This window comes from Protobothrops mucrosquamatus, unplaced genomic scaffold (genome assembly GCF_001527695.2).
Source record: "Protobothrops mucrosquamatus isolate PMUCROS unplaced genomic scaffold, P.Mucros_1.0 scaffold5126, whole genome shotgun sequence".
Taxonomy (NCBI): domain Eukaryota; kingdom Metazoa; phylum Chordata; class Lepidosauria; order Squamata; family Viperidae; genus Protobothrops; species Protobothrops mucrosquamatus.
In genome coordinates, this window is record NW_015391000.1 from 8,363 (window position 1) to 19,038 (window position 10,676).

General features: G+C 44.4%; 1 protein-coding gene across 1 annotated transcript in view; it reads left to right on the forward strand.

The window, feature by feature from the left end:
- LOC107299573 (multidrug and toxin extrusion protein 2-like) overlaps nucleotides 1-10,676 on the forward strand; it is a gene marked incomplete at both ends in the record, with an annotated part of 23,489 nt that overhangs the window by 3,427 nt on the left and 9,386 nt on the right. The window contains 6 exons of the mRNA XM_015828941.1: nucleotides 3,275-3,317; nucleotides 3,593-3,637; nucleotides 5,543-5,640; nucleotides 6,358-6,455; nucleotides 7,468-7,581; nucleotides 9,851-9,918. Of these exons, the coding sequence (XP_015684427.1) occupies nucleotides 3,275-3,317; nucleotides 3,593-3,637; nucleotides 5,543-5,640; nucleotides 6,358-6,455; nucleotides 7,468-7,581; nucleotides 9,851-9,918 (466 nt within the window). The remainder of the gene's footprint in view (nucleotides 1-3,274; nucleotides 3,318-3,592; nucleotides 3,638-5,542; nucleotides 5,641-6,357; nucleotides 6,456-7,467; nucleotides 7,582-9,850; nucleotides 9,919-10,676) is intronic.

A 10,676-nucleotide genomic window follows, 5' to 3' on the forward strand; every position in this document is an offset into this window, starting at 1 on the left:
TCTCTCCTCCTCTTCTCCTCCTCTTTCCTCTCCTCTCCTCTCGCCTCTCTCCTTTCTCTCCTCTCCTCTCCTCTTCTCTCCTCTCCTCTCCCCTCCCCTTCTCTCTCCTCTCTCTCTTCTCCTCTCTCCTTTCTCTCCTCTTCTCTCCTCTCCCCTCCTCTCCCCTCTCTCCTTTCTCTTCTCTCCTCTCCTCTCCTCTTCTCCTCTTTCCTCTCCTCTCCCCTCTCTCCTTTCTCTTCTCTTCTCTCCTCTCCTCTCCTCCTATTCTGTTCTGTTCTATTGTTATTATATTCTATTATTATTATATTCTATTGTTATTCTATTCTGTTCTATTGTTATTCTATTCTATACTATTCTATTGTTATTCTATTCTACTCTACTCTACTCTACTCTATTCCTGTTGATTGTATTGTATTGTATTGTATTGTGTTGTATTGTATTGTATTGTATTCCATTCCATTCCGTTCCGTTCCATTCTATTCTTAAGGTCCGTTCCATTTTACGACAGCAGTGAAAAAAAGTGGTTTAGTCAACGGGGAAGCCAGATTCACTTAACAACTGTGTTCCCAACTTAACAACTGCAGGGATTCACTGAACAACTGTTAAATGATAAAATGGAGCAAAACTCACTTAGCCGGTGTCTCTCTTAGCAACATAAATTTTGAGCTCCATTGCGGTCGTAAGTCGAGCACGAGCTGTATGTTGGTTTATGACAGGCTACTTTCAACCCACATGCACACACAAAAAAAATCACACGCCTCAAGAAACCCATCCAAATTAAATTAAGCCATCGACCCCAATTAATCCAACTCTTTAATCTGATCCTTTTGGGTGGAGCACCGCAAAGAAAAAGGGACAAAAGAACCGTCTTACCTCACAGATTCTCCTATTTCTGTTTGCTTAAAAAAAAAAAAAAAAGCCGAAAAGCATCTCTCTCAGCTGGGTTGTGTTCCAAAAACACCCCTTGCTCTTGTGTAACCACCACACAACCCTCTTTTTTTTTCTCCTTCCGTCTCTTGTTTTTCACCTCTTCTCTCGTTCCTGTTTTTTTGAGGGGGGCGGGGGCGTTACCTCTTCTTCATCGTTTCGAATTTTGAGAAAAAAAACCTATATGCCCTCTATCTCTTATATATATATATATTGGTCAAAACGTTTAATCTTCACATCGTTTAGGGGGGAAAGGAGTTTTAATAGCGGATGCTTAAATTTCTTTAAAAAAAAAAACACCACCAACAACAGCAACACAATTTAGTCTTATAAGAGAACCTCCACGGAAAGGAGCAGTCTATCTTTCAGGCCTGGATGTTGGGGGCATTGAGAAAAAAAGGCTTCCAACGTTTGTGTGAATCTTGCAACAAGAGTTTGTGTGTGTGTGTGTTTATATTTTACATCCTCTCACACATGCACATGTATATCTATGAATACAGGTCTTCAACTTACGACCACATTCGAGCCCAAAATTTCCATTGCTAACCAAGACGGTTGTTAAGTGGGTTTTCCCCCATCTTCTGACTTTTCTGGCCACAGTTGTTGAGTGAATCACTGCAGTTGTTAAGTTAGTGACGCGGTTGTTAAGTGAACCTGGCTTCCCCGTTGACTTTGCTTGTCAGACGGTCGCAAAAGGGGATCACATGACCCTGGGGACACAGCGAGTGTCATAAATATGAGCCACTTGCCACATGAACCAATTTTGATCAGGTGACCCTGGGGAGGCTGCAACAGTCGTCAGTGTGAAAAACGGCCATAAGTCGCTTTTTTCCGGTGCCGTTGTAACTTTGAACAGTCAGTAAATTGTTCGTTTAGTGAAGGCCTGTAGCGTTAATGGGAACATCCAGTGAAAGGGCTGGACCCTGGAGATTGAGAAAGGAAGGCTTCTCCTATTTATGCTCAGAGATGGATGGATGGATGGGTAGGTAGGTAGGTAGGTGTGTGGATGAATGGATGGATGGATGGATGGATAGATAGATAGATAGATAGATAGAGAGAGAGAGAGAGAGAGAGAGAGAGAGAGAGAGAGAGAGAGAGAGAGAGAGAGAGGAGGGGGGGGGGGGGGGGGGGGGGGGGGGGGGGGGGGGGGGGGGGGGGGGTAGGTGGGTAGGTAGGTAGGTGTGTGGATGGATGGATGGATAGAGAGATAGATAGATAGATAGAGAGATAGATGGATGGATGGATGGATGGATGGATGGATGGAGACAGACACAGATGGATAGGTAGGTAGGTAGGTAGGTAGGTAGGTAGGTGGATGGATGGATAGATAGATAGATAGATAGATAGATAGATAGATAGATAGATAGATAGATAGATAGATAGATAGATGGATGTAGATAGATAGATAGATAGATAGATAGATAGATAGATAGATAGATAGATAGATAGATAGATAGATATAGATAGGATAGATAGGATAGATAGGATATATAGTTAGGATGGATGGATGCATAGATAGATAGCTAGATAGCTAGCTAGATAGATAGATAGATAGATAGATAGCTAGCTAGCTAGCTAGATAGATAGATAGATAGATAGATAGATAGATAGATAGATAAGAGAGAGAGAGAGAGAGAAAGAGAGAGAGAGAGAGAGAGAGATAGGATAGATAGTTAGGATGGATGGATGCATAGATAGATAGATAGATAGATAGATAGATAGATAGATAGATAGATAGATAGATAGATAGATAGATAGATAGATAGATAAGAGAGAGAGAGAGAGAAAGAGAGAGAGAGATAGAGAGAGATAGGATAGATAGGATGGATGGATGGATGGATGAATAGATAGATAGAGAGAGAGAGAGAGACAGACAGACAGACAGACAGACAGAGAGACAGAGACAGATAGATAGATATGAATGATAGATAGATTGACATGACAGGTAGGCAGATAGGCAGGTAGGCAGAGAGAGAATATAGATATCTATATGTCTATATAAAGAGAGATAGAGATGAAATGATAAAAGATAAATGATAGATAAATAGGTATGTAGGTAGCACTAGCAATAGCACTTAGAGTTATATACTGCTTCACGATGCTTAAAGCCCCCTCTGAGCGGTTTACAGAGAACCTATTTGCCCCCAACAATCTGGATCCTCATTTTACTGACCTCGGAAGGACGGAAGGCTGAGTCCACCTTGAGCCGGTCAGGATCGAACTTCCTGGCTGTGGGCAGAGTTTTCCCCGCAATGCCTCATCCTAACCGCTGAGCCACCAGGGTTCCTGTATGCCACCCATTCGCCGTTCCCATCCCATTAAAATGTGGTTCAATTTTGTCTTACAGATTAACCCACATTTACGTGATGATCTTCATTCCAGCCCTGCCGGTAAGTGTTTCGTTGGCTGCGTTCGCATAACGCATACAGACCGGGCTAAAACAGGTTCCGAGGAGTCTGTTTCCTCTGTTGGTTGTGTGAACAGGACTGTTGCCTTTGGAAAGTGCGCAAAACGGCCTGTTTGTTCAGGACACATTATGGCTTGTTAGCTGAGACCTGACTTGATAGGTGAAGACAATTTAATTTAAATTAAATTAAAATAGATAATCATGAAACTGATTTTCAGTCAAAGAAGCTAACTTATTACGTTTGGGATGCATTCACAGGCTGCGTTCATCTACCAGCTGGAAACACGCTATTTGCAAAGTCAGGTATTGTATGCATTTTGCTTTATGGTTAAAAGCAGAATTTACTGGGGGAGGCCACCGTACCTCAAAAGCAGCGGATTAGGACAATGGTGAAACGGAACAAAATAGAATTCTTTATTGGTGAAGCGTGATTGGACACGCAAGCAATTTGTCTCCGGCACAGAAGCCCTCAGTGTACATGCAAAGAACAAAGTGGTAGGTTATATATCATAGATCATAGTTACAATCACTAATCATAAGATACAAACAACAAGGGATAAATCATAAGATACCCAATAGGAGAAGGTAGTAGGATAGATGAGACGACGAGAAGGATAATAGCAATACAGCCCTACTACGTGGGTAAATACCTATAATAAATAATAATAATAATAAAGTTGGAAGGGACCTTGGAGGTCATCTAGTCCAACCCCCTGCTCAGGCAGGAAACCCTATACCATTTCAGACAAATGGCTGTCCAGTCTCTTCTTAAAAACTTCCAGTGTTGGAGCATTCACCGCTTCTGGAGGCAGGTTGTTCCACTGGTTAATTATTGTAATAATCAGAATATTTCTCCTTAGTTCTAGGTTGCTTCTCTCCTTGATTAGTTTATCACTTAGTTGTTTGTATGTACACTGAGAGCTTCCACACCGGAGACAAATCCCTTACGTGTCCAATCACACTTGGCCAATCAAGAATAAAGAATTCTAAATAAACTTTATTCATTGAATTATTTTTTACTGATTATTAAACTTAACGTCCATCTTGCCAAGTGCAGAGAAGAACAGTTGAGCAACTAAGATGATTAAAAGTCCGGAGACACAAAAATATGAAGAACAGTTGCAAGATTTGGGTATGGCCAGTCTAGAGAAAGGAAGGACTAAGGGGGACATGATAGCAGCGTTCCAATATTTGAGGGGCCGCCACGAAGAAGAGGGGGGGGGTCAACCTATTCCCCAAGGCACCTGAAGGCAGGACAAGAAGCAGCAGATGGAAACTAGTCAACCTGGAATTTCCTGACAGTGAGAACAATTAACCAGTGGAACAACCTGCCTCCAGAAGTTGTGGGTGCTCCATCACTGGAGGTTTTTAAGAAGAGACTGGACAGCCACTTCTGTCAAATGGTATAGGGATTCCTGCTTGAGCAGGAGGCTGGACTAGATGACCTCCAAGGTCCCTTCCATCCCTAGGATTCTATGATTCAGGAAGGAAGGAAGGAAGGAAGGAAGGAAGGAAGGAAGGAAGGAAGGAAGGAAGGAAGGAAGGAAGGAAGGAAGGAAGGAAGGAAGGAAGGAAGGAAATGGATGGAATCTAATCAAGGAGAGAAACAACCTGGAACTAAGGAGGAATTTCCTGACCGTGAGGACAATTAACCAGTGGAACAACCTGCCTCCAGAAGTTATGGGTGCTCCATCACTGGAGGTTTTTAAGAAGAGACTGGACAGCCACTTCTGTCAAATGGTATAGGGCAGGAGTAGGCAACTTTGGCTCTTTTATGACTGGTGGAGTTCAACTCCCAGAATTCCTGAGCCAGTATGGGGGAACTATGGCCCCCTTCATGACTTGTGGACTTCAACTCCCAGAATTCCTGAGCCGGCATGGCTCAGTATGGAAACCTCTCCATTTCTCCTCAGCGTGGCTGGCTCAGGAATTCTGGGAGTTGAAGTCCACCAGTCATAAAAGAGCCAAGGTTGCCTACCCCTGGTATAGGGATTCCTGCTTGAGCAAGGGGCTGGACTAGAAGACCTCCAAGGTCCCTCCCAGCTCTGTTCTGATTGATTGAAATGGCCCCACAATCCTGATTAAACGACACCCCGTTTCTCTCCCCAAAGTCAGCAGTCTCAAGTCAGAGGCCTACAGGGGCCCCTGCCCTGCAGCATTGCTTAAACCTGCCTTGTGTTCAATTTGTCCTTTTTTTCTCCATTCCAGGCTGTCCTCTTGCCTCAGGTGGTGACCGGCGTGGTGGTGAACGTGTTGAACGTGATCATGAATGCCGTCTTTTTGCACGTCTTCAAGCTGGGCGTGGTGTAAGTGCGACAGATTTCCCGTTGGTCAACAGGCCCGAGTTCAAAACATAATGCTCTTTCACATCTATGGAGATTCTCAGTCATCCAGGTCATGGTTTATCCCAAAGGTGCTTTTTCACGAGGCAACTGGACTTTCTTGTTGTTTCTTTGAAGACGTTTCGCTTCTCCTCCCAGAAGCTTCTTCAGCTCCGACTGGAAGAAGCTTCTTGGAGGAGAAGCGAAACGTCTTCAAAGAAACAACAAGAAAGTCCAGTTGCCTTGGGAAAAAGCACCTTTGGTATATACACTATGGTCTTTTGTCCTAAGCAGAGTTTCCTGTTTCCTGTTACAGTTAAAACAGTTAAGCAGTAAAGCACATGGTGACGGTGCCATTTGTTTGATCTGATCTGCTATGTATAAACAGACTTTCTAACAGAAAGTCAGTGGGGAAGTCAGATTCATTTAACAACCGTGTTGCTAATTTAACAACTACAGTGATTAATTTAACAACCATGGCAAACAAGGTCATAAAACGGGGCAAAATTCTCTTAGAATCTGTCTTGTTAGCAGCAGAAATTTTGGACTCAATTGTGGTCCTAAGTTGAAGACCCCCTGTCATAAGAATGAAGTTCCCCTCTCTCATGAGTTCAATCAAACAAGATGGCCAAACGTTAAGATTGACTTATTTACTTTCTCTCTCTTTTTCTTTCTTTCTTTCTCTTTCTTTCTCTCCCACAGAGGTTCAGCCTGGGCCAACACCCTTTCGCAGAATCTGCAGGCGTTTCTCCTCTTCCTCTTCGTCTGGTGGAGAAAGATCCACAAGGAGACCTGGGGAGGTAGTAGAAAAGCAGAATATTTTTGCGACCTGGGCAGGAAGGGTTGAGAGAATCATGGGCACAGCTAGAAACACTTTCCCCCCCCCCCTCTCCACTCTTTTATGTTCGTGAGAAGTAACGGCCCGTTTTCAGACATTTATTTATTTATTCTCTTAGTTTGATTTATATGGCCACTCATCTCACCAAAGATACCCCTGGCTGGGCTACAAGAAACCTGTATAACAAAGCACATACAGAGACACACACCCCTCACACACACACACAGAAACACAGACACTCAAGTAGACACACAGACATACACAGACACAACATAGACACACAGACACAACATAGACACATAGAGACAGGCACAGACAGATACACAAACACAACATAGATACACAGACACAGACACAGACAGATACACAATTACAATATAGACACAGAGACACAGACATATACAGAGGCAACATAAATACACAGACACAGACACAGCATAGACACACAGACCCAATAGGCTTACACACAGATACACAGACACAACATAGACGCACAGACACAACATAGACACTCAAACACAACATAGACACACAGACACAATATAGACGCACAGACACAACATAGACACTCAGACACAACATAGACACACACACACACAACATAGACATACAGACACAGCATAGACACAACATAGGCACACAGACACAACATAGACACACACAACATAGACACACAGATACACAGACGCAACATAGATCCACAGATATAGACACACAGATACAGACACAGACACACAGACACAAACTCAGCCACTGCTCCAACACTGGAGGTTTATATGAAGAAATTGGACAACAATTTGTCTGAAATAGTATAGGGTCTCCTGCTTGAGCAGGGGGTTGGACTAGAAGACCTCCAGGGTCCCTTCCAACTCTGTTAGTCTGTTATTCAGACACACGCACACATAAACACACAGACAAACAGCCACAGACAGACAAGGCCCTCGCCCTGACACGGAAGCCCTTGTGTTTTACAGGCTGGACGATGGATTGTCTGCAGGAATGGGGTCCCTTCGTCCGGTTGGCCCTGCCCAGCATGTTTATGATCTGCATTGAGTGGTGGACTTTTGAGATTGGCAGCTTCCTCGCAGGTGAGACCCCCCCACCCCTTTTCTCTCTCGGCCAGCAGGGGCCTCTTTGTTGTCTCCCCGGGCGAGTGGCTCTACGGTTCGGTGGCGTTATACAGGTAGTCCTCGACATACGACCACACATGAGCCCAAAATTTATGTTGCTAAGCGAGACATTTGTTAGGTGAGTTTTGCCCCGTTTTACGACCTTTCTCGCCACAAGTGAATCGCTGCAATTCTTGAGTTAAGTCACACGGTTGTTAAGTGAATCTGGCTTCCCCACTGACTTTGCTTCTCAGAAGGTCGCAAAAGCGGATCACGTGACCCCCCCCGGGACGCTGCGACCGTCATAAATACGAGTCAGTTGCCAAGCGTCTGAATTTCGATCACGTGACCGTAGGGACGCTGCAACGGTCGTTAAGTGTGAAAAACGGTCACAAGTCCCTTTTTTCAGCGCCGTCGTAACTTTGAACGGTCACTAAATGAACCGCTGTAAGTCGAGGACTGCCGTATAAGTACTCCTCCACTTAATGGCCGCAACTGATCCCCCCAAATTGCTCTGCATGGGCCCTGACAACATGGCACTCCTTCGGATTGTCTGGTTCCTGTTGGTTGATGCAGTTGCGCATCCAAAGTTTTTCACTTTCACTTTCACTTTCCGTGATGACGCGGATGGTCGGTCCCACCGTCAGCCAGATGTTCAGACCGCATTTGGCAGGTTTCTGTCTACTGGTCAAGTTCCTTCCCAAGAACCTGGGATAGACGGATGTGGGTGTCGAATAATATTTAAAGCTTTCGTCGCGGGATGTCAGCCGTTCCGAGTAAAGCTGCCTTTTGCAATTGACCGATGGTGAATTTTTTTCAATGCCGATGGGGTTCGAGTGGTGCTGCAGATGTTTTGGGATGGCAGCCAAGAGGCCTATCATATATTAAATATGTTATTGAATATATTGACCACTACCTTTACTTTCTTTTGCCACGGTCATTCTATTTTCATTTTGTGATCTTCTCCACTTCTTCCTCTTCTGCTGTCTCCCAGTGCTGCCACATCCACCATCTGGATTTTTTGGACTTTCTTATCAACAGTTGTTAAGCCTGGGGGGGGGGGTGTTGTGTAGCAGCTGCCTATCTGTTTGAATTCCAAAATCCCAGAGCACTTCAGTTATAGGGTTTCCTGCCTGAGTAGGGGGTTGGACTAGAAGACCTCTAAAATCCCTTCCAACTTTGTTATTCTATATTCTATTCTATTCTATTCTATTCCATTCCATTCCATTCCATTCTATTTTCTATTCTATTCTATTCTATTCTATTCTATTCTATTCTATTCTATTCTATTCTATTTTCTATTCTATTCTATTCTATTCTATTCTATTCTATTCTATTCTATTCTATTCCATTCCATTCCATTCCATTCTATTCTATTTTATTCCATTCCATTCCATTCCATTTTATTCTATTCTATTTTCTATTCTATATTCTATTCTATTCCATTCCATTCCATTCCATTCTATTTTCTATTCTATTCTACTCTATTCCATTCCATTCCATTCCATTCTATTCTATTCTATTCTATTCTATTCCATTCCATTCTATTTTCTATTCTATTCTATTCTATTCTATTCTATTCTATTTCTTCATTTTCTATGACTTTGTCGCAGGCAAATGGAGCAGTTGGTCCTCCACTTACAACCACTCATTTAGTGACCGTTCAAAGTTACAACGGCACTGAAAAGGGGACTTACCGACTTTTTTCACAATGCTGCAGCATTCGCATGGTCGTGTGATCAAAATTTGGATGCTTGGCAACTGGTTTCTATTTATGACGGTTGCAGTGTCTCAGGGTCACATGATCCCCTGTTGCAACTTTCTGACAATGATCATTTTTTACACTTACGGCCATTGCAGCATCCCCATGGTCACAGGATTTACATTCAGATGCTTGGTAACTAGTTCATATTTATGATAGTTGCCGTGTCCTGGGGGCCACGTGATCCCCTTTTGTGACCTTCTGACAAGCAAAGTCAACGGGGAAGCCGGATTCACTTAACAACCATGTTACTCACTTAACATCTGCAGTGATTCACTAAACAACCGCAACAAGAATGTCCGCCAAATCAGGCAAAACTCAAAACTACTGTCTTGCTTAGCAATGGAAATTTTGGGCCCATTTGTGGTCATAAGTTGAGGACTACCTGTATTTCTCGCAGATGTATGATTGTTATTGCCATTAAATTTATATGCTGCTTGTTTTGTGTAATGCTTCTGGCTCTCAACCATGTTTCTCTCCTCTAAGGATTAATGAGTACGGTTGAATTAGGGGCTCAATCCATCATCTACGAACTGTCGACCATCGCGTATCTGGTAAGAATTTGCCAAATTCTGAGAAAGAATTAACACCAATAGCAGAGTGTGAGAAGCAAGAAGCATGGCAGTTTATGCAGGTAGTCCTCGACTTACAACCACAATTGAGCCCAACATTTCTGTTGCTAAGTGAGACATGTGTTAAGTGAGTTTTGCCCCATTTTATGACCTTTCTTGCTGCGGTTGTTTAGGGAATCACTGCAGATGTTAAGTGAGTAACATGATTACTCTGTGTGTAGACCACATGCTAGGGCAGTGTTGGCGAACCTATGGCATGGGTGCCAGAGGTGGCACTCGGAGCCCTCTCTGTGGGCACACGTGCCGTTACCCCAGCCTTGCCTCCGCCCGCAACCCCCTCCTCACCAGCAGCCCCCCTGGAGGAGAGTCACCCCTGAGCGTGGCCCACGCAGAGCAGCGCAGCCAAGGACATGGCAGCCAGGCAGCATAGACAAGACTCTGCCCTCACGCCCCATCACGCACAATTGATGCTGCGGGGCGCAGGCAGAGGACGTGGCCGCCATGGCACTGCTGGGCAGGCTGGGCGATCTGCGGCAGGCCCTGGAGGCGATGAGTGGCCCCGCGGGCAGGCAGGGTGGGGTGGAGCAGGGGTGGGGCAGGGGGTGGAGCGGGGGTGGGGCCAGTTTTTGGGCACTCGGTCTCTAAAAGGTTCACCAGCACTGTGCTAGGGATGAGAAGTTATAGATTGATGCGCTCGGCTTAACCATTCGATGCTGGTGGACATGTGGTAGTCCTGGCCT